This window comes from Sprattus sprattus (assembly GCF_963457725.1).
Source record: "Sprattus sprattus genome assembly, chromosome: 12".
Classification (NCBI taxonomy): Eukaryota; Metazoa; Chordata; class Actinopteri; order Clupeiformes; family Clupeidae; genus Sprattus; species Sprattus sprattus.
The window spans coordinates 26,804,905-26,829,159 of record NC_137910.1 but is presented as its reverse complement, the minus strand read 5'-3'; the positions used below and the strand labels follow the sequence as shown (position 1 = coordinate 26,829,159).

The 24,255-nt window shown below is 40.9% G+C and overlaps 2 protein-coding genes across 3 annotated transcripts; both read left to right on the top strand.

Annotated features, from left to right (window-relative positions):
• Nucleotides 1-1,355: 1,355 nt before the first annotated feature.
• Nucleotides 1,356-15,780, top strand: stox1 (storkhead box 1; the record flags this gene model as incomplete). The annotated part of the gene is made up of 4 exons (XM_080849409.1): nt 1,356-1,686; nt 12,508-12,660; nt 12,777-15,108; nt 15,440-15,780. 4 exons carry the CDS (start codon nt 1,356-1,358, stop codon nt 15,591-15,593), a joined length of 2,970 nt encoding a protein of 989 aa, XP_080705535.1. The 3' UTR covers nt 15,594-15,780.
• Nucleotides 15,781-16,759: 979 nt separating this feature from the next.
• Nucleotides 16,760-22,717, top strand: LOC308373219 (uncharacterized protein). 2 transcript variants are annotated; one of them, XM_080848642.1, is made up of 2 exons: nt 16,760-16,868; nt 18,921-22,717. In XM_080848642.1, exon 2 carries the CDS (start codon nt 19,059-19,061, stop codon nt 20,721-20,723), a length of 1,665 nt encoding a protein of 554 aa, XP_080704768.1. In that variant the 5' UTR covers nt 16,760-16,868; nt 18,921-19,058; the 3' UTR covers nt 20,724-22,717. The 2 variants fall into 2 exon arrangements, with proteins under 2 accessions (XP_080704768.1, XP_080704769.1); XM_080848643.1 differs by lacking the exon at nt 16,760-16,868 and adding an exon at nt 18,377-18,471.
• The last annotated feature ends 1,538 nt before the right edge of the window (nt 22,718-24,255 follow it).

Sequence of the window (24,255 nt, the reverse complement as noted above, 5' to 3'; positions counted from 1 at the left end):
CTCATCAAAAGTATTTTATCTGAGTTTAAAAAGTTTAATCAGATGTGTTGATGAACTGGCAGTGTGTAGAAACATGTGAGTGAATTAGCAAAAGTGCAGCTCTGACTTTGCTAGACTGCACCTTTCCAAAGATGGTGGCTGTTGGGCAAAATTAGCTAGATCCTTTTGGGTAAGTTCAACGGGTAGTTCATCTTACCCCCTCATGTTTGAAGTTAAGTCAAATAGTTGGTGTTTAAATACATGTTGCATCCAAACAACGAATAACTGACATGATATTACATGTTTTAGTTGTAGTATAACAGTGTCACATCTCGCTTAATTACAGAAGAAAAACATATAGGGCTCCATTGTCATGTGCTTGTAACCCCAGTGCTTGAACAGCACTCTTGACATATTGAATAGTATTTTCTGTACATTGGTGACATGTTAGTTTTTATGTCAATGGCTACAAAGTTTGTGATTATGTGAACATGTTGGTGTTTATGTTTATAGGCTTAAAGGTTTGCTATTGTGACAAACATTCAGTTGAGAGTCTACACTGACAGTGAAAAACAAATAATCTGTGGATGTTCCTCAAAAGGATAACATTTTAATTCAATTTAAGACTTCTATGTATATCTCTTCATCCTGGAGACTTGGCAAATCAATCTTCAGATTTCAGAACAGTAAACAAATTAGTTGTAATACTTATTTAATTAACACCAATAGAATAAGCAGAATGGGGGATTCAATTATTAATAATTATATTTAGAATTAAACTTGGTTAAAACGATAGTAGGTAACTGTTTTCTCAGATGACTCAATGTACCCAGTCAGCCTGATCAATTTATCCCACACATGGGACCCCATATTTTGTTGTCTATTTGAGTTTGGCACACTGCTAAGGTTCCAATTGATTGCACACATCCTGAACTTGTGTTGTATACATTAGTTTTATTTCGGTCTCATATGTCCTTGGCTACAGGGACTTAAGTAGCACATCTTATCCCACTCTCCCTTATTTCCTGAAAACGACATTAACTTCATTGAAGTTAGCAGCAAGCTGCAACATTCTTTTACAACACCGAATTTTTGAATACACCTGACTTTTACAAGAGAGAACACGCCTGTGTTCGAGCTTTAGTGTTTGATTGGTTTGTAACAAATCCAGTCCCCCTCCCATACCGTCACCACTGGTTACCTTGGGAGCAAGGAGTTACTACTCAATCGTCTAGTCGAGTGTCAGGGCAGTGGGACTCTGTCGGAATGTGTCAGGTTGTAACCCTTTTTAAGACGCTAATGAGAGGCAAACACACATAAGGAGTGTCTTTTATGCCTCTAGCATTCGCTTTGATTTCATTTTTCATTCAAGAATAATGTCTCAGCCACAACGGATTGTTAAACTGTCGGCAGCGTCGCTTGCTGTGATCTTCTGTAAGGACGTGGACAGCGTAAGAGCCAGTGGAGAAAAACCTACCGCCACCAATGCGAGTGGTCAGGACATTTTTGCGGAATTTAAAGCGCAGAATCTGCGAAGTTTTTGGAATAAGAGGCTGGTAAATGCTGTGTCTCAGGTTCACTTTCAGGGATGGATGGAGAATTTGGTATTATTCGTTCAAGGGAATGCAAATGATTTGGAGGTGCTGAGGGAGGCATGGATGCGCAGGGCACTGAGGTCACCCAAAGGGTTTGTCATTAAAGCAGTGGGTACGTTTTCAGTTTTCATATTATTTCTTTGCACCGAGGTAATGCATGTATGTAGGCTATCCATTGGAAGTCATCTGACAAATAACCACAATTGTATGTCACGTAATTGACGCAAGGTTTCTGAAGAATAGTTCAATGCTTTACATGAAACAGATCATAAAGTACTCTCAAAAGTGGTTCTTCTAATGCTGTAGTTGAGATATTCGTGGAGGCATGACGTGGAACGTTTGTTTACAAAGCACGTTTTAATGACTGATGTGAAAAGGTATCGTAAAGTCATTAAAACTCAGAGGTTGCTAGTGATCTGTAAAAATGTGTTCCATTCATTTAAACATGTCTGGATGGCCAACATGTGATCTTTTTTCACAACAGATACATATTTGGATAATTTTACCCTTGCTTGATATTACCTTGCTACTCTTATGGAAGTTACCTTACAAGTGTTCTTTGTATGTTACATTGTGTTGTTGTTTGATGTGACCTGACATTCAGTTATAAATAATGCCCTGGGAAAACACATGGAAAATGCACATTACAGAAATGTTGTTTTCGTACAAGCATGCGTTTTAGGCCTGTAGCGTTCATACTGACATACCTACATAGGCTGCTGTAGCAACTGAGACAACCATAATAGTAGATCAGGAAAACATCATAACAATAGACAGAGTATCTCTCAGTCATATTGTAACCTTCATGTGCTGTGACATGACGTGACTTACTTAATATATTCTGTGTGCATATTCATGTTTGACACCACATTGTCTGAATACCACAGATGGTTTCTCTGCGAGTAAGTTTCCCTTTTATCTGTGGAGGGATTGAAGACTATAAAGGCCATTGTCTCTGTTGCCAGAGCCAAACACAGGCAAAAGTGGCACATTGAAGAATGAGGAAAACAATCCTTGGAAATAGGATATAGGTAGCTTGTTGTCTTTTGAGATGCTTCTTTTGCATCTATTTTAGACACACACTGTTCACAGTACAGAGACACAAACCCCTCTCAGTCTTGATAGCCCTTTCACCCTGAGGTCTATCGCAGTAAATTATCTCCCATCTTCTTAGTGGCCATCAGACAGATGCTGCAGACCTTCCACACTCTAGATTCATGTCTTCCCATTCCATGGGCCCTGACAGGCAAATCTGCTGGGCAAATTGCAAACAGAACAAAGCCTTGACACCACATTGACATTAATATATCTTTAAAACATACAGAACTTTATGTTTATGTTCTGCAAAGTTATGAATAATTTTGTGTCATGAAGCTAAATTGGGAAGCCAAAGGCTGTAAATTAAAACATTCATCATGCTGACAGCAACAAGATCCTGTTTGACTCCTGGAGTGAGATGTATGTTGATGACTTACATTTCACAATTGCCTCTTTGTTTTCTAAAAAGACATATGTGCTCTTTTGTGAGTACTGTTAGTGATGAGCTGAGTCTTGGTACCAGCAGATGAGGTGATTTATTAGCCCAGCTCCCATCTGTGCCCTGATTATCAGTGCAGTCGAAGTCAAAAGACTGATTGTTCTTGGTCTTTGCCTCTGCCCAGCTTGCAGAACAGAAACGTGAAGAGGAGGGCCCCACAGCACTCAAATTTATGCTCGTCTGAAAACATGGTCGCTCTGGCCTCATTTTGGTCAATTCCTTCATGAACTCTGACAAAAAATCCCAGAGGATGTATTCCTGACGTTTAATTTGACGTTTTTGATGGCTCTATCAAAGTTTAAGCATTCTTCCTGTATTTATCTATATTATCTACTTTGCTAGTACAAAGTAACCAGGCTCAAGACACCTATCTATTTGGCTTTGTCCTTGAACCTCAGTGAATTTCCTTTAATGATTAATGTGGATATTGGTTCCCAGTCTTGTACTGAACTGTCCAACAAAATGGCTTCTCTCTATGGACTATAGGGACGAGTGTTTATGATAAACCAAACAGCGAACCATGGATTTTGCCTTGAGGTTTTATGAATGGTAATAAAATGTTTTGGCTTCTGAGTTTCTGTCTGAAATTAGATTCTCTGACTTCTGCCGATCACACTTGCTGCATTATTAAGTGAGACTGCATTGTGCTCCGAGCAGAGAGATCCTCCCAGTAAAACATTTATACTGAGCTACTCTGTGTTGTAATTAGGTGTCCTACGCTTTTGAACACAATTAACCTGTCCATTATAACTTAATATCTCTTAACATATGTTTAATGGATTAATTTTGAGCAAAAGTTTGTAATATTTCTTGTTTGAAGATTGTATGAAGAGTAACACCTTCATCCAAAATGATAATAATCACCTACTGGCCGGTACTTTTATGATTCGAAGTGTAGTATCTGTACAACCCTGACTATTATTGAAGATAGAAAATATTTTAAAGGCATAGTGACCAAAGATCTTCTGTGTCTTGGCTATGATGTTCCCTACGGCTGGATCTGTTAGAGAAGGGAAGGGAAACACTCTGTTGAGCTCATGCAGTGAAGGTCGCTTGCACAGCTAATTAGTTGCTAGAGGTCACAAGTCCTCTCTTCCAGGGGGTCATCGCTGACCTTTGCACATAATACAAAGGGGCCAGGTGTTCCTCATTGAGAAATGAGGCATGGTGGGGCCATCTTCTTTTCTCATAACAGTACTCAGGCATTCTCTCATTAAGACTGAGGCTGTTGTACCCTTCTAAAACAACCCTGAAAGTCAAATGAGATCAAATGAGTTCACTCATGTTGACTGTGAGGCAATGGTATTCAGTTGCTTGCTAAGTCACATGGTTGGATTTTAGTAATGTAATCCATTAGTAATTGCTGAAATGAACTGTCCTATGACTATTTTATAACAAGTACATGTACACCAGCAAAGAAAATCCCTGAAAATGTCTACCTGGCTTGTCTTGCCACTGGTTTCTAAGAGAAGCAAAGCTGGAATGTTTTTGGATGTAACAAAACACCCGAGACTCCCGAGTCACATCCAGCTGTAAGTAGTTAGCATCTTTTAGACCAGCTACTTTTCTGTGAAATCCTCTTAAAACCTGTATCCATCAGTGTAGTTAAACAATGTTGACAAGCCAAGAGATGGATGAATCTTTTTCCTAAGACTGCTGCCTTCTGCTTTCACACAACACGTGCTGGTCTCCTTCAAGCCCTGGCTAATTTAACTTCAATTTGTTTTAAATCCAATTTGTCCTTGTGACTAAGGTTATCTTATGACCCATTCTGAATATTTTCCAAACAAAGAACAGTCTTCACAACTGTATCTTAAATGTGTCCTCAACCGTCCCACGCCAAAGTGTTTGTGAGTCAAACATCTGAGGCTGAATTTCAAACATTTCCAGCAAAATGCTGTTTATGAATATTTGTATTAGTTCTCAAACCTTGACATCTGGCTGAATACAGGAAGGACACTGTTGGTTGCATCCATTTCCTATTAGGAAGCCTACCCTTCACAGGATATAGACCGAAGGGCACATTTATGGAGATCCCTACATTTAAGCGTTGTGAACAAAAACAAATGAGAGAATTGCTCTGCAATCCAGCCCACTTTTTGCCTTCTTTGTTTCAGTCCTCACATTGTTGGCTAAAGCAAGGAGTTTGGAGAGGTGATGTAACTTTGGAGTTGAGTGGAAACAGGAGATTGGTTTTGACCTCCCAGAGGACTTTTCATTGAGCTACTATTTGAAAGGGACAGTGCTGGCTTGGTGTTCTGTTGTGGATGGAGCTAAACTGAGATTGAGTGAAGCAACGAAGAGCACACCATTCAGATTGTGATTGAGCTGTTTGGATACCCAGGTTGCCAAATGGAGAGATAACAGATGCTGAATCTGACATCATTGGTATAAAGGAAATAGGCCTCATCTGGTGTGAATTGACACCATCTATCTTGATTAGGCACGTAGAAGTGCTTATAAACACATACTCCTCGTAGAACAACGTCTTGGGTGGAGCAAATTGAAACACCTGGAATATCCAAACATCTGGAAGCAGATCTGATGAAATGTAACCAGCCCCGGGCATTCCACTAAGCTTGAGCTGTCAAACGAGATTAGAGTAGTCAGGTTTCATCACAGCGGGTGAAGAGCAACAAGATATCCATCACAGCAACTTCCCTCTCAACATGACGTCAAGTCATTGGCAAGATTTTCAGGCAAATCAAGGCCTCTTTCATTACATATCAAAAAGTAAAATCATATGTCTACTAGTCATGCAATGTAAAAGTATTGTAGTGGAATTACCTTTGCAGAACAGTGGAATCTTTGTTTGACCACATTCTCCAAATTATCACTTTAACATGAATGGTTCCTAAAGGGACTTATCTCCCTCTGGAACGAAATACTGTTTTCTGATTGGCTAATGGGGTGTACAATAAGTTCGTATAGATGGACACCTTGGACGTAGTCCCAGTAGAAAAGTTAAATCGCCGGAGCAACAACACTCCGCTACGCGTCGTGGAGTTCTTTGCCCCGCAGCGTCCATTATCTTTGTAGAACTGTACAGCTCGTCGGCCGTTATCCCTTACATACAGTACAGGGTGTATTGTCATTGTTACATAATAATGGTTAAAACGTTTTTATTTTTAAATACAATTCAAATGTGAAATGTGAACATTAAATAACATGGATTAGAAGACTTGTAATGTTAGCTGTCTGTCACTTTCCAATGACCTAACTTTTTAGTTAATTGTGTTGATGGTTGTAGATACTGGGAGATGTATGAAACTTTGGAGTTCCCAGCCTTTTTTCTCATACAATAATCAAGATAAGGACGGGGTCAGATTCATGGTCTTAGCCATTTTATGTCACTCACTTTATCATTTGAAACAGAGAACTTGGCAATGTGAATACAGACTAACTTACTCCCTGCGTGCAGGGAGGTTCTGCCGATATCAAGGGGTAACAATCTACAGAGCCATAAACTGCTCAACGCCTCAGCACATTTTACGGTGTGTAATGGGACAGTAATTACCAAGGAACATCCCTGTGTTATCAGTGAAAGAGGGAATACATGTAGTATTTAGTAGACAAATGACATATTTGCCTCAGCATTATTGTACATAATATTGCATTATTGTCTTAGCATTATTGGAAGACATGAACTTGATGAAGATGCCACATTTGATGTATTGTGTATTAAAATAAAATGTGTCCCAGTGATATGCACCTGCTATAGCATCACCTTTTAGTCATTACAGACCTCCTACACTCAAAAAAGAGAATTCTGTGAGTTGCTGAATCAAATAAATGTACTTATATTCAATTTATTTAACATTTCTGAGTTCGGTTTTAGAATCTAGTCCACTTTAGTAAGTCTAACTTAAAATGGAAACGTGTTAAAACAAAAGAAGCCAGTTAAGTTAATTCAACATAACACTGTTATGATGAATGGATGGCACAATTACCTCTTAAATGTAGTCCACTTTAGTAAGTCTAACTTAAAATGAACAATTACCTCTAAAATGTAGTCCACTTTAGTTAGCCTAACTTAAAATGAACGATCACCTCTAAAATCTAGCCCACTTTAGTAGGTCTAATTTAAGTCTAACTTAAAATGCACAATCACCTCTAAATCTAGTCCACTTTAGTAAGTCTAACTTAAAATGAAAGCTTCTTAAAGCAAAAGAAGCCAGCTAAGTTAATATAACATAACACTGTTGAGTGAATGGCACGATCACCTCTAAAATCTAGTCCACTTTGGTAAGTCTAACTTAAAATGAAAGCTTTTTAAAGCAAAGAAGCCAGCTAAGTTAATTCAACATAAAACTGTTGAGTGAATGGCACGATCACCTCTATACAAGAATGTCCTAGATGGGTTTCTGTCGGTCTTACATTGCACATGCTCAGAAGCTGACTCCATTTTGAGTGTGATGCTGTGTTCAAATTAATGTGCTTGAGGTCACAGTCTTACCCAGCTGGTATATTTTATTCTGTGATGTTGAAATATTTGTGCATGGTTTAAGAGTGATATTGCTGGTCCTACTGTATTTGTATTAAATAATATTATAGAACCAAGGTATGTGAGGGTGGCTCAGGTGCTTGCACTGCCTCACAGCAAGAAGGTCATGGGTTCGATTCCCGCATGGGACACTGTTGGTTTGGGGGGCAGGTGAAGTCAGTCTTGTTTGTTTGTTGACATAAATAGGCTTTATAACCATTTAGGTACTGCTTAGTCAAGTCAGTTAAATTGGAATTACAAGGAGCTGTTCAATTGGTGTTAGTAAATCCAGTTGAGTTAGAATTACATAAGTGAGTTAGGTCAGTGTAATGAAGGTCTGTTTAGTCAGATGAACACTGCCTGATCAATTATGGCTAACTTGACCAAATAATACTTAAATTACTTAAAACAGTCTTGTTGGTTTCACATAAGTTAGTTATTTCATCTATAATTATAGTATTACATTAGTTTGAACAAAACTCAGTTAGGTGGAAAACATTGACATAACATTGTTAAGTAATTTGAACAACCTATTTTTTTGAGTGTAGTTACAGGTGCAGTTTCATCCCGAGCAGAGGTGCAGACGTCTTTGGTTGAAAAAGACATGCTCTTCCTATTGGTCCAAAACAAAATGGCTTCCGTCAGAGGCTGTTCTTTTGTTGTGTGGCAGATCTGAAGAACTGGCGCAGGAGAGGGCTCTTTTCAGTAGGTTTATGGTCCCTTTTATGGCTCCCTCCACATCTGTCAGTTTCATGGCAGCCAGAGAAGCACAATCTCGTAAAGTCCTTTGAATACTCATGCTGCTATAGGTGTGGCAAAGAGCCCTGCTAGCTATAACAACATCAGAAAGGGCTGCATTTTCTGTGCAAGTCCTGGCAAGAATCATGCCCTAGTTTTTCTTAATGTGAAATGATATATTATCAGATTGTTAGAATTTGTGTACAATGCACAAATGCAATTTGAATTGAACTTGAATATGATTGGGTCAGGTATAACTATGCCTTTTCACGCTATACTCAAGTGACTTGTCTATTTGTTATATATTTATTAAATGTCTGTTTTAAATTGTACTTGGTAGAGAAATTATGAAATAAAGCACAATCATATAAATAATAACCCTAACCAAGACCTTCTTAGACTTTATATGCAGACAATACAGTGTGAGGATCTGAGGAGGATTCTTTAACAGTTGCTTTATAGTTCCCCCTGAATAGTACTTGAAGAGGATAGGGTTGTTTTGAAGGTTATTTGAAATAGTGGAAGGTGTGGTGCCCTTCCCAAAATGACTCCTGAATGGATGCCTACTGTGCCAAGGACAAGTGAAGGGCATGTGGGCGTAAACTGTAATCTGGCAGCAGGGAGGTGTCATTATCTCATTATCAACTTAAATGTAATGTCTGGCACAGCCTTTAGAAGTAATTACCACTGAAAAGGTTGGAGGCGTTTGGTGTTTGTTATGTTTGGTGTTGTCCGTGTAAAGAGGCTTCTCATGTTCACTTTATTGCTAGACTTTTACCATCAGACCTAGATCTGTTTGAAATGTCCTCATGTAAAAACTGGCCAGTCTACTGCTTTTACTCGTCTTTGGATGTGGTGACACAACAACAACATTTCCAAGATGTGTGAAGTGCTCAGGTCACACTTCGTCGGTTCCCCTTCACACTCCCTCTCAAATCTCTTGCCCTCTAAACCAGCCTGTGTTTGTTTTTGTAACTGGCCTCCGGGCCTTGGTGGTTGTGGGCCCCACACAGAGCAAAGTGTGGTGTTCTTGATGGGGTTGCTGTCTGTGGTTGTGGGAAGGAATGAAACCACCTTATTAACATTTCAGCCTTATTAGTTCAAGCACAATAAACATGTCGTATGGGAGCAGTACGAACAAGAACTTCCCTCCATCATCAATTTGGTATGTTTGGGGACTACAGCAGACAGCTTGCAAATATATTCTTTGAAAGAGCGAGTTCAACTTATTCTAGTCATGGGCTGAATGAAAGAGAGCTATGATGAAAATTGTGAGTTGCAGACAGGAGAAAAGATTAAAACGATACAGGTCATTGTGTTGCCCTTAGATATCACATTTGTTGCACATTTCCTTTGTTTTTTCCTCCCATAGGCTTTGCTATACAATGCACAATGCTATACAATATCTACAGTTCTAAAAAAAAAAAAAAAATAATGACCTAAATAGCTGAAAGCAAGTTACTAGGAAGATTTTAACCAGCTGTCTTCACAATTATGTGATTGACTGACTGGCTGCTGTTAATTCCATGTTCTGGTATGTTGAAGGCTGTGCTGTAATATAATAAGAGCCATGGGATTCATGTGACTGAAGAAACAGCATGCCCTTCTAAATACATGTGGCATTTATCGGACATGGACAGTGCTTTAAGGATGGTGGCTCTGAAGATTTAATCTAGAGATGCTGCAGGGTTTTCTGCTGATGCACTCAAGATGTTCATTCAGTGGCTTTGCACTGTTCCCGCACTGTTCCCTTTGGAAAGAAGAAAGGCAGACACAACATGGAATTTTTACTGAAAAAATAATGAAACGCATCCATTGACCTTTTCTTGCATCGCTGGCATGTGGTATGCCTTTCGGTTGCCATGGGACTGAGCTGGGTATTCATGTTGTGTGTGACAAAGGTTCAGCTTCATGTTACAGTGGGTATAAAGTAGTTATCCCTTGAGAGAGGAGAGTTACAATCATGTCCAATGATAGTCACACCCTCTAATGCAGAGTTGAATGAGGACCATAATCTGCTTTTTCCTCATCCTTTCACAAAGGCTTCCCCCCCTAACCTGTTCAATACAACCCATTACAGAAACCCAATACTGCTTGTATTCTGCCCTTTGCTGATGTTCACTGTACTCATTATTCTAACATGTAGTACGATGGATGTCAGATGTATTTACAATGTCATATCAAACCATATGCCTGTGTACACACACAAGCCCCCAGCATCTTTAAAACAGTGGGTAAATGCGTTTTTGCTGTATCCATTCTCATTCTCAACTCCTCCAAAGTATAGTTGGATTTATGTTGTGTTGTGTTGAGCAGGCCTAATTTAAGCCCCTTGAGCACATCAGCCTTTCCTTTGCTGTTTCCTGTCTGAGGAACTTACACAATGGGTGCCCTTAGACAGGATATCCCTTTGAGAACTGGGACTGTGTCGCTGACTGTCCTCTCAGAAGAGAAAAAAAAGGACTTGCCGACAGCTGATTTCCCTTGTACTTTTACCCTATTTGTCCCCAGGTACACGGAACAACTAATGCTCACACTGAATGTTAGAGTGGTATGTCTTGCATAGTGCCAGATGGGCTTTGTTTAAGAAATTGACCCAATAAAGTCAATTAAAGGGGATTAAAAGGATGAGGGGCGATTTAGGGATAAACTGTCTGCCACAGAACAGCTTTCAGATCTAGCTTAATCTGTGTAAGCTTTGAGAAATCACCTAGTCATGTTAAATTAGGCACCACTTTGTTTTAACATATGTGTCTGGACGCTTCAGTGGCAAGGTTCAAAAGAGCAGTATTATCTTCAGGCAAGACTGATAATCAAAAAATGCTATACCTTTGTCAGAGGCTAAATGTTCCAAGTACTGTGGATGCAGTTCCTAGGAAAACTTTCCCAGTCTAAGGAGATTGCTGCTCTAGAGTTATGTTTGAGTCTGGTTGTGGCAGCTAGTTGATTAAGGGTTTATTTTCCTTACCCCTGACATAAGTGCCTGAAGTGTGTGAGGGCTGTGAATGTTTACATTAATTGAAAACAGTGCAAGCCAAGCTGTATTTTTCTCTGTACCTCAGGCTGATAGGATAGGGGGCCCTGACATAGTTGGCCTTCAGACAGAGTGTTCATATCTGAGAAAGACACTTTCCCTCCTTGCCTAACTGAATATCTGTCAGATGTTTAAGAGCTGAAGGCTCCCTCAGGTAATCCAAAATAGACTTTCAAAATCTACTATATTATTAAACATATTATTGTGCAATCAAACTATAATGTGATTAATGCTCAAACCAAAACAATATAAGAGGGACAAAAAGTTGGTTTATTTTGTCATTCATTAAATGTAAGTATTACTCTCTGAAGGTCAAGTGCATTTTAGTTGTTTTAATGCATCAGCCTAATGATTAACTGACAATGGAAAGGACAGGAAGTACTTAAGTTAGTATAAAACACATTGGTTAATCATTGGACACTTCCTGTAAAATTACTTTGAAACCAGTCGGGCCGAAAGAGTGCAGGGCTAGAACCACTGTATTCCCTTAAAGCCAGGCTTTATTTGAAAGCCACCCAGTTCTTAGACTGCACTTAAGATGATGAGTTGAAGTGGCCAACTGGATTCTGAAAGAGGAGGGCCTATGGACTAAGGGCATGCTGTCAGCATTTCAAAGTCCATTCCTAATCTGAAAGGCGGGGCTGAATGACTGCTAGGGAGAGAGGCTTTATTATACCACAGTAGGCTCCTTCTAAGATTGACCACAGTAAGCACCTCCGAGGCCAACTGAATCATTTTGTGCTATAAATCGGCAAACGTGGTGGAATGTTACATTTTTGCACAAGGTCATGAAGAAGTCTCCCAATCAACCAATTTGGTACATCATTTAGTAGTCATATAGTTTTATTCATTTAGTTTACTTTACAACAAACATTTATTTAAGTAAACATCACACTACCATTCACTTGAATTGAACACATGAGTCTGAATGTTGATCAATAGCAGAGTGGAGGGTTGAAAGACGTGCTGAATAGTAGACGATGAGTTCTGTCTCGGGGACAAGCATTGAGACACCCAATCATCAGTGTGAAGTTGTTATTAAACTTTAGGTCAGAGCCTATGTTTGTATGTTGTAAAAAAAACATAGAGAAAATGCTGAACGTTTCCAGATACTGATCCTCCATTTGTTCTCATGTTATAGGTGATGTGTCCCCAGTGCAGATGACCCCCATTGCTCAGTCTCAGTTCATCCCACTGTCAGAGGTGCTGTGCTCTCTGATCTCTGACATGAATGCTGACCAGATCACTGTAAATCAGGAGGCGCTGATCACCCATATGACGAAGTCTCATCCTGGTAATCACTTGGTCCATTTAAAACAGATGTTCAGATGTAGTATTTGTCTTATTTACAATTAACTTGCAGGGAAACAAATACACACAAACACAACAAATACATTTTTTTTTTTTCAGGAATGACTGTCCCCACTCAAGACATCTTGTACAATGCTCTTGGTTCCTTGATAAAGGAGAGAAAGATCTATCATACTGGAGAGGGTTACTTTATTGTCACGCCCCAAACATACTTCATTACTAACAACATGGTGAAAGAGAAGAACTGGTGGAGCACAGGAGAAAATGAACTTCCTTCCCCACCCCCCATCACCTACCTGGTGAGCAATGAGAACTGCTTGAATGCCCCTGGTGAGTCCCTCTCACTGGCCCATTGTAAGTCCTGCAGGTGTTTCACAGATCTCTCCACTGTAACACCATCAGTCCAGGACCACGTTTCTGTCAGCGAATGCACAGGCAAAAGCCTCAGGTGGCCCAAAGAACACAAGCCCTCTGTCCAGCACCAGTCCACCTCTACCGCTGCTGACTGCCAGGCCAGTGAAATAAGCAAATCTACAATGACAAGTCGTAAGGACAAAGAAAAAGTTGGTCGCAAGTTTGGCCTTAACTTGTTCCGGCGAAGCACAGCAAAGAAGGAGAGTAAAATGAAGAAGGAATATGCAACTTTCTCTGGACAGTTCCCGCCCGAGGAGTGGCCAGTGAGGGATGAGAATGAACTCAACAACCTTCCACGAGACTTAGAGCATGCCATCATCAAGCGGATCAACCCGGAACTGACTGTGGACAACCTGGTGCGACACACTGTACTTATGATGAAGCTGGAGGAGAGAGACGTTGAACAGGCTGTAGACAAAGGGATTTCTACTGAGATGCTGGTCTCCAAACCAAAGAACCATTCCTCCAAAGTTGCTGGCAAAAGGACTGCATCAAAGAACACCCGTAGTAAAAAAAAAGGGCACTCTTCAAAAGAGAAACAGAGGACCAAGTCTAAGGCTCTCCAGTGTGTGGAAGATATGGAGGGACATGATCTCACACCCTCTCGTCTCAAGCCAGACATCCCAACAGAGGAACCAGAGGATCATATTGATCATGCTGTTCTGAATACCAAATGCCTCTACAAGAAACGAATTGACAACCCTTTTCATGCTATACCAAGTAAGGACACAGTGAAGACCTCAAGCCACAGAGAACAGAGGAGAAAAGACGGCAAAAATCAAACTTCTGGAAGGAAAGTTCGGACCAGTCACAGGTCTAAGTCCTGGGACCCCCATCATACAAAAGGGACAACTGAAGAACCCAAAAGGTCACATGCTATAAATGAAGGATCTTCTGAGCACCTTCACAAGAGAGACCTAGCTGAAGACACATTGCTTGATGCTAACCCTGTCAAAGAGCATTCAGGAGACTATAGCTCTGTTTATCCAGACAGTAGCACTTTAAGAATAGATGACAAAGTAAAGCACCTGAAGGAAAATAATGCCAGAGGAAGAGATTTCATGGATGGTAGGGACAAGGATGCAAAACACAGAACACTTAGAGACGTTGACTTCAGACACGAGACTGACCAAAGACATCTGAAAAGTCATGGTAATATGATAGACTGTGAAACCACTGATATACCCCTCTCGTGGCCTAAACCCACTGTTCGATGTAGGATGTCTCTGAGACAGATGGACATGAAGGAGGATTTAAGCCACCGACCGGATCTTTTAGCTTCTCATCAGCAAACTGGCAGCTTATCGGGGAGCCAGCAGTTGGTCAGCAGCATCGAACAACGTAGGGGCTCTGGTATAGTAGACAGTGATGTTTACACGGATGACGACCATCACCTGTACATGAAGTCAGAAGAAACAGACGAAGATGCGTGCAGCTCTCTCTGTTTGAATGAAGAGTGTGCCATTGACAGCAGTGAGGCCACGCATACCAGCATGATCCAATACTGTCAACCTCAATTTGGGAGTGCTAACTGGATTAACAGTTTGGATGCATCCAGGTTTTACAAAGAGCCCCTGAGAGTAACCCTCAGACAGGAGGACAGTGGCTGGAATGGGCCCACTGCTCAACCCCCCCTAAATCAGTCACCCATCTCACTAAGAGGAACCATCTTTAGAGATGGGTCTCCACATCTAGATGGACATTTGCACAAGACCATCAGGGTGGACAAGGAGCCCACTCAGGCCTTAGACAGTAGCATATTTGACTACTGCCAGACAAGCGAAATGGACTCAGATGCAGAAACACTGCAGAAGTCCTTAGATGAGACAGAGAACCTCTCCGCTGACCCGGACCGTGACTCACAGCAGGAGAACTACCACCAGAACCTGTTTGACACACGAGAGCCCGGGATCCATATCAGCTCCAGCGAGAACCCCTGTTGTCCAAACGGGGCTCATTCAGGAGAGATGACAGAGAGTCGGAGCAACACAGGGGACAGTGGGATTGACTGCCCCAGGTAAGCTAATGGTGCTATGTAGGTCATATGTTTGCAGTTTAATGACTGTAGTTCACAGTGAAATAAAAACATTAAGCATGTAGAAGTTGGGAAATTAATTTGTTACCTGATCATTGTTTTTCTACATAGAAAAAGGAAGGAGCAAGGACATATTAATTGAAGGAAATAAAAAAATCAATATAATTCTTGGTGTTTGCTGTTCCTTAGACCTACGAGCCTGTCCAACTTGGTTGCCTGATTTGTGTGTGTGAGCTACTGAAAAACATTATGCCTAGGTCTTGTCATTATGTTGTTTGAGTTGAAACTTTTACAACATTTCTCATGTCCACAGAACTCGATTGAGCATGACTTCTAGCAACTCTGTGATATTGGAGGGGTTGAAACGTCGCAGTTTCCTTCAGAATCTCGAGAGGATTCATTCCAAGAGTAATGGCATTCACCCACAGAACTCTCTTTTACAACTTACTCCTGTCATGAATGTGTGAGATGACAGCGCTCATGCTTGCATACTGCTGTACAAAATGTGAATAAATGGGCTGAATAACATTTATCTGTACATATATATATATATACATGCATAAACATTTTTTTTAAAATGTGTTACCAAGTAATTATATTAGCAATGTGAGCGGCATGATATTTACTGTTTGGAGCCATCTAAAGGACCATCATCTTTCATAGGCCTATTTTACATTTTAACATAACACTTGTATCATATGTGTTGTCTGTAAAGAAATTTAAATAAAAATCACTTAAGTGTGAAACAAACCTAATAAGTGTGCAGGTGTGAAATAGAACGTAAAACTATAGATGTTGTGAATGGATGTTTTGTCTGAAAATGTCTAGGCTACTTAGAGGTATGGGCGTATGGCCAACTTTGAGCATATTGCATACAATCATAAAATCTGGCACCATCGGCTGGCATTACTAGGCTTTTTTTTTTTTTTTTTTTTTACGAAACTTAGCTTCGTTGAAGCTGTTTATTGTCCACATGAGAGAGACATATTCCTTATAGTAGGATATTCTCCCATTTTTAATTTTTTTTTTTTTAATTATTTTTCTTTTTTTTACCTCTGCTTCTTTTACTGCCTTTGTCTTAAGGTGTGTTTACACCTGGCAAAGAGTGCGCTCTAGTGGCAAACATAAAATCTACCATGAACGAGAGCGAAATACCGGTAGGCAACACTCGGCTTAACAAGCCTGACACGCCCGTGAAACACACTAAAGATTTGAATGCAGAACCCATCTCTCATCTCCTGCACCTATGAGACCGTATTAGAAACACAAGCAGGTTGCACAAGCCAGAATATGCTTTACTCAATAGCCTACTTGTACATCATTGACGACTTGAAATGATCTATGATTTTACTGAATCTGCGCGTACCCCAGTAGCAACATAGAAAAGCGTATAGCCTACTTGTTGTGTATAAGGCCTACTGGGATATTTTAAAAACTTAGTTGTGATTAAAGCGTATTGTGTTAATGAGTTAGGCGGCATGTTTACAACGTACCCTGAGATACTCCACAGCAACAGGTGGCAGCACTGTACCCAAATGACACGGAGAACAAGCACAAAGCTTTTGCTCATGCGCTCAAATACTGTTGGCGCCAGAAGATCAGTGGCGCCAGCTGTACGTAAGTACAGAGAGAGGAAGACTGCAACGAGTTCAGACGCAAGGCAACGTCGCTAGATTCAAGGGCCGTCGTCAGTGCAGAGCCTGCAAGCGAGTTTTTTCTAACGCCTAAAGAGAGGAAAGGAGGTTGGTATTTTTATACATATAAGCAGGCTAGTTATTATTAATATTATGTTGTATGCATTAAACATGTAGCGTACAACATTATCTCTTGTAGTAGCTAACCTTAACCCGCGGCTAGTTAGCGGGTAATGCTAGCTTGCTATCTTGCTAATGGACATTGTGCCAACGCTATATTTTATTACGTTGTATGTGCTTGACTAAGTTGATCTGAACTTACCTTGAAACGATACATTGAGTCATCAAATACAGTATTTAAGATGATTACCGTATACGTCATTCAACGCTCTTAATAATTTCTGAATCGACTTGCCAAATGTTGGTTGCGATTAGAATTGCACACGTAGCCGCAAATCGTGGTGTGACGATAGCGCGCTAGTTAGCGAGGCAGGCCATGTTGTGAGAGTGGGCAGAAAATATGCTAAAGGAATTCAGTAGTGTTAACCTAGCATAATACGCGCGTCGCTGAGGCATGCCCATTAGCAGTAAACTGTGAATTGTTTCCCGTGGAAACTATGTCCTAAATTTCATTTAGAGTCGGTTATCATACAATGTATTGTCTAGAACAACCCGCCTGGATTATGTAAGATGGGGGACGCCTTTCCCGGGCTTTTCGGAGAACTGTTCTCCCGTTAGCCATTTTTGTTCCTGGTTGCCATCTATGTTATGCATAGTGCTTAGCCGTGTTATAATTGGCGCCATGGTCCTTTTATGGAATTTGATATTTTCATTAATGCGTGTGTTTTCATGCGAGTTGAAAACTGGAAACAAATTATGGGGACGTTTGTCTCTTGGCTACCACGATGATCGCCAGATAACCAGAGTGTTTAAATGCGTTGTGAAGGGCGGAAGCTAGCGGCGGCCATTTTATAGCTAACTTGGTGCTTATCCCCCGAGTGCCACAAGATGCCTACCGCGGCAGGCCTGTAAATTCTATGAACCAGTTGACTCCGGAGTTTCCGCATACGCAAGCTCACGGCTGAGTTAATCGGGCAATTTTCTTTTAAGGACATTAGCGGTAATAAATGTAAGATATCTAACTTTTTACATAGATTTATAGACAGCTAGGTGGTTTGGCTAGTTAGCAGCTAGTTAGCTGATTTTGCCAATCCAAACGAAGCTAACTAGCAAGCTCTTTAGCAAGCCAACATTTCTTTGGAAAACAATAATGCACCTTCTGTATTAAGAATGTAGACATTACAAGCAATAGGTATCTGAAGTATTGAAGGTGTAGTGCAGAATGCTCCATGCCTAACTTTTATTATTACAATTGGCGCTTTGTCTGGACAGATATGTGTGTGTGATATTATTTGTTTGCTAATATTAAACTACTGACTATGATTCCTTTTAGCCAGCTAATGATAGCAAGTTAGCCATCCACAGAAAGTGTGGAAATCGCTAACTTTAGCTGGCTAGCCAGCTAAATGTACCTGCTAGTTAGCCAGCTTGACAGTAAACAGTAAAATTCACATCTCACACGGTCTCTTAACTATCTTGCTGTAGTAGTGGTTTGGTTCATCACAGGGCAGTGGTTGAATATGACCACTGCAAAAGGAGACCTCAATTAACAGTTTACTGTTGCTAACGAAGTGAAATCACTTAAGCTGTGGTGAGCAAGTCCTCCCTCTGACACATTGCACGTGAAACTGTTGGCCAATGTTGTTGTTTGTCTAAGCAACAACCTGCATGCTTGTTTGAGGTCATAGGCATGATGGCTTGATGCTGGGCAGACCTGTATTTGTTGGCAACCATGTAATATCTTGGTGTCTTTGGGTAGATAGATGATTCTGAGAATTTCTCATAGTATGCCAGGTTGGTTAAGGAATAGTCTGTATGCCTTATATTAAGTGGCAAACTTGGTAACAGTAGACATGACTTAAAACATTACATTACATAGATCACAATCATTCATAATATGCAATGTATTGTCATTACTAACTATATCCATATTGTTTCACTGAGCATTGAATGCAGTGGTGGTGATTTGCCATGTTCAAATCTTAAGATGTCATGATGTTTTGTATCATGTATTAAAATGTTTTGTGCTCCTTTTTTCAGGCCCATCCTGCTTCCTGCCTCTTGTTGCGAAGAAAGAAACACCAAAACATTTCATCGTGGGAAAGCGGGGCTCTCAGAGCAACGCTAGGTTTTCATTTAACGGGAAAAACGGAAGTCGTTGGGCTGGAGTGTGTTCTCATGGCCGAGTCAGAGACTGAGTGTGACACGCCGGGCCTTGACACACTTGGCTCCGAGTGCGTCATTGCCCACACACAAGTTGGAGACCTGCACTATGCGGCAGAGACAGAAATTATGACCCAGGAGGACAAACGGGGGCTGGATATTGATGGTATTCATGGTTCAGATCTGGCCAAAATACAAGGTCTTGGCCCCGAGTTGGGTGTGGTCACTTGTGTTGATGCTGACCAAATGGTAACCGAGACAGACCATGATTACACCAAGGCAGATCAGACAGGCCTCCAGTGCTTTGGAGGGCCTGACATTAAGCATGAGGGCAATGAAGCCTTTTTGGGTGAAGTTCTTCTTAAAGCAGAGATGAGTGGTGCTGGGCCTGATCATGTTGTCAAAGCTGAATCGGACCATGGAGGTGAGCTCACAGTGGAGTCTGAAAATGGTGTGGTCATTCACGAAGCCCATGGGCTGCAATGCAATGAGTGTGGTGAGATTTTCAGCAGCATCACAGATCTCCATCAACACTTTGAGATCCACAAGGCCACCAACCCCTACATCTGTGTTCACTGTGGTGAAAGCTTTGCAGTGGACTCCAGCCTGAAGGCTCACATGAAAATCCACATGAAGGAGAAGAGTTACGGCCCCACTGGAGTGGAGCTAGTTGGCAAAGTTGGCATCGACGCCTTCAACCTAAAGCCCCACCAGATGATGCATTCTCCTGAGAAGCCCCACAGATGCTCAGAGTGTGGGAAGAGCTTTGCTGCCGCCATCACCCTCAGAGAGCACATGAAGATGCATTCAGATGACAAGCCATACAAATGCACACAGTGCAGGAAGAGCTTTATCCGCCGGCGCCACCTGAAAAAGCACCAGGAGATGCACGCCCGTGAGAAGCCCTTCAGCTGCACCTTGTGCGGGAAAGGCTTTGCCACAGCCTCCAACTTGAAGCAACATCAGAAGACCCATGCTGGGGACAAGCCACACAGATGCCTACAGTGTGGAAAGTGCTTCGCTGCTGCTGCCACACTGCGCGAGCACGCCAGGATTCACTCGGGTGAGAAGCCCTACAAGTGCAACCAGTGCAGGAAGAGCTTTGTCCGCAAGCGCCACCTAAAGAAGCACCAGCTGGTTCACTCTGGTGGAAAGCCATACCGCTGTTCCCACTGCGACAAGGGGTTCAACCATTCCTCCTCCTTGTCTCGGCACAACAAAACCCACCTGGAGGGGAAGAACATGTATAGCCCGCCAGAGAAGATGAAGAACATCTATCCCCATTCAGAGAAGTCAGTGAGTGTGTTCTATGATGCCCCAACTACAAAGAAGCGAGGCATGCCTGGAGAGAGGCAATACAGCTGCCGCTATTGTGAGAAGACTTTCAACCATTCGTCCTCCCTGTCAAGGCACCAGAAAACTCATTCGGATGGCAAGTCCTACGCCTGCTCCCACTGTGGGAAGAGTTTTAATCACTCATCCTCGCTAGCAAGACACCAGCGTGTCCATTTGGACGAGAAGCCCACCTTCAGTGTTCCGTCAGGAAAGGGATACAACCCTGTTGTCAAGCAGCAAAGAATCCTGCAAAGCGAGAAGCCATACCGATGCTCTCAGTGTGGAAAGGGTTTCAATCATTCATCCTCCCTTTCTAGGCACCATAGAATCCATATAGACCAATGAGCACATACTTGCAATTGAATGTGGTCTTTCCCCGTAGTTTGCTTCACCATGTAACAATGTCAGGCCACATCTCAGCCGCAAGGTTTGTCCTTCAGTATAAAAATTACAAATCACTAGTTGTGGCCTGGGCTGAAGTACTGTAAATTCTTTACTCGGCTAAATTTAGAAAGGTTCTCTTATCCTCAAATACAAAAAAAAAGACTGAGCCATTATCCCTAGTGATCCTGCTTGAATGGCTTGATTTGTTACATGCCTCAATGTTTTTAAAGATGAGTTCACCTAAATATGATTAACCTGTATAATAATAATCTCATGGTGATTTCAGTAACGCAGACTCAGGCCGATTCTCTTAAGTGTATCCTGTAGGCCGAAAGGAGAATGCGTTTGAGAAGCTCTGCATCTCCATGTCATCTTACCCCTAAGGTCCCTTCACTGAGGTTGACAGCCGCAGAAGTTATTGAAAACCAAGGTCTTGAAGCGATTCAAGAAGGTCTTGACACAGTTTTCTTTGTTCAAGTCACCATCGTTGGTTAACATAATATCATATGTAAATACGTGTTGATTTTTTTCTTTTTTAAATATATGTATAGATGTGTAGTATGCAGGTGTTCCTGAAGCTGAGCTATATTTTTGGTATAATCCCATGAGTCTTGCCCAATTATTATTATTTTTTGCCTAGTAATGACCTAATAATTTGGTGTTAACCAGTAGATGTCACAGATTTCACATCTGCAGTGAACGAAGGAAGGCGCACTCTCCTTTCCTTAAGAGCTTTAAAAGGTGTAGCCTGACTGTATTTTTGCAACCTCTTAAAAAACTAAAAAAAAAAAAAAAACTAGTCACTGGATAAAACTCAACAGCTCCATTATGGTGTTTTGTGTTTGTCAACCTTTTTGTAATTTCTCTGAAGAGTACAGTACAAGTAAAATAAGAATTGTTCAGTGACTGAGTCCATGATCATGCCCTCAACACCATTTTTGAGCACAAATGTGGACTGTACACCAACTGGTGGTAGCATTTAGTGACACCCAAGTCCAGAGTTCAAAGCATGTTCATGCCAGACTTGAGGTCAAAGGTGGCTTACTCATTGCCTAAAGCAGTGTGGTGACCTCAGTCTTCAAGGGTAAACTATGATCAGCATCCTACAATGTCATTTTTTTGATTGTGGGTGGGTGGGAGATTTTAATCCGAAATATGTCAGGATTAAGTGGTTTATACATATTTGAAAAGACAAATTTATTCTTTGCTTTGAAGACTAAATCAGTTAGCAGTGTATAGCATATAGTTAACTTATATTCGAAAGACATTCTACAAACTATCAAAGACCGTGTAATAGATTGTGTATACTCAGAAGTACGGATTATAGCTTGCTTTAAAGAACACCTAGTTTGACTTCAACATTTTCAGAATTCAGTGGGTTTGCACTTTCTACCTACCAATTCTGTGTATGAAAAAATCTTTTACAAACTGATGTATTTTTTTAAATATGGTTTGGGTCATTCGAAAGGGAAACGAAAGGTATACTGTTTTTATTGGAGTGAGCATTATATAGAACAACTTTCTTTTCTCTTTTTCCTCCTTTGGTTAACAATTGTGCTTCAGACGGTAGCATAGGCTTCATTGTTAGTTAGGTGCCTTATTGCATGCTGTGTAGAGATGTATGCTGAGCTATAATTGAAAAAAAAAGTAAGGTTTTGGCTATCCCTCCTTTTGTTCCTATGCATACTAACCAATGTTCATTTTAATTTGACTTCATTTTTTTGTTTTGCTTATCTGTATATTACTATGTTTACACCGTTACTGTTGTCCTTTTAATTTCCCAGTCTTTGTCCATTGGCCTTGGTGTAGAAAAAAATAGAGGTTAAAATAAGGAAGTTACAATGCCATTGGTCCATATTTTGATTGCCCTCGTTTAGTGGTCAAAGATGCCATGCTGTTCCATCTGTCCCCAACCTTTGAGTGGCAAATATATGGATAAATAAAGGTTGTTGGCTGTCCAATTATTACTTTTTCTTTTCAATTGCTCCATTCTTCGGGATGTTTTTCTTCAAGTGCACTATTTTGGGGTGGAGTAACAAAGATGCACAGCAACTGATAAGGGTCAACTAGCTCTGATGTTTCAACGCAGAAAAGGTTAGTGTTGGATTGTAAAACTATTGGATGTTATGTGAGGGGTTGAAGGGAATACAAATATAATCGAGGTGACACTTGCCGTGACGAAAGAAAACGCTCATATTTCACAAGGTCAGAGAAAATGATAAACTTGATTTGCCGCCCTCTAGCAGCCCGTCCAGGTATAACAGCACTTCAGTTGGTTACTGGAAGTAAAAGATATTCATGTATGGCGATACAAATTCACATGATTGCAGGAAAGGCTAGTTAAGGTGATCAGGTACTTAAATGTGCCATGACAGCTTTGTTCATTTAAAACTCAGTGAAGGTAGTAAGGGTTTAAAAATATGGTTAACCGTATTGATTTAACTGTCTATACTAGAGCCCGTCCAGACCAACAGAAGTAGTACAGTGAAATAGTCTTAAGTAAAAATAAATACATTTGTATTTAGTGTTGGCAGCTTCAAACGACGTGGCCAAGTAAATCCTTAAACTAATCTTATACATTTCTGGGGTGCGGGTACGATGCCATATCACGCATAATATTGCACTGGGGAGTGGGAGGGTTTACGAGAGGCAGCGATTAATTATGTCAGTAGGGTATTGTCAGAGATGGGGGCAGGCAGGACCTTGGTACGAGGGAGACGTCACTGGTTATATGCAAGTGACCCATCAGGCAAATGTTTAAAGAGTGGCTGGTAAACTGCCCCTTTCTGATCGGCCTTTTGTTACGGTTGATCTCTCGAAGTAATTATAACCTCATTAAAGGCACCCAGTGCAACTTTATATAAACATTCAATTTCTAGTATTTTTTACACGTAAGTTTCAATAACTCCATACAATATTGACATTCAAGGAGCAAAGATGTTACGTCGTTGTGTGGTGAGAACTGATAGAAAATCGTAAACAACAACAATCGCCGATGGGGAAAGGCAATTTTTCCATTGACTGGAATCCTGCTTTATTGTGGGTCACAAAAAAATAAAGAAAATGGCGGCGATTGTTGTTATCGATTTTCTATCAGTTCTCACCACACAACGACGTCTCATCTTTGCTCCTTGAATGTCGATATGCAATGGTTTGGAGTTATTGAAACTTACTACGTGTAAAAAAGACTAGAAATTGAATGTTTATTTTTAAGCCTCGAAAGTTGCACTGGGTGCCTTTAACACTTTAAACGCAAGTATATTGTATAACCAGAGCCCGGAAAAAGCTAGCAACTTTCAAACTGATTTTAACAGCAGACTTCGTGTTGGTTGTTAACTGGGTAGAACCATAAACCATCGAGACGCCTAGACCAACTGTTATGGCCTCTTCTGGTCTTTCCTGGAACCACGTCAGTCTCGTGCCGCGTTGTCCATGAGGACCTTCAGGAATGAGTGCCCTCTTGTGTCCAGCTTCAGTAATCGGTAAACCAACA

What these genes read in the sequence shown, in the direction of transcription:
- LOC308373219 (XM_080848642.1), top strand. Translation starts at nt 19,059, where the DNA reads ATGGCCGAGTCAGAGACTGAGTGTGACACGCCGGGCCTTGACACACTT.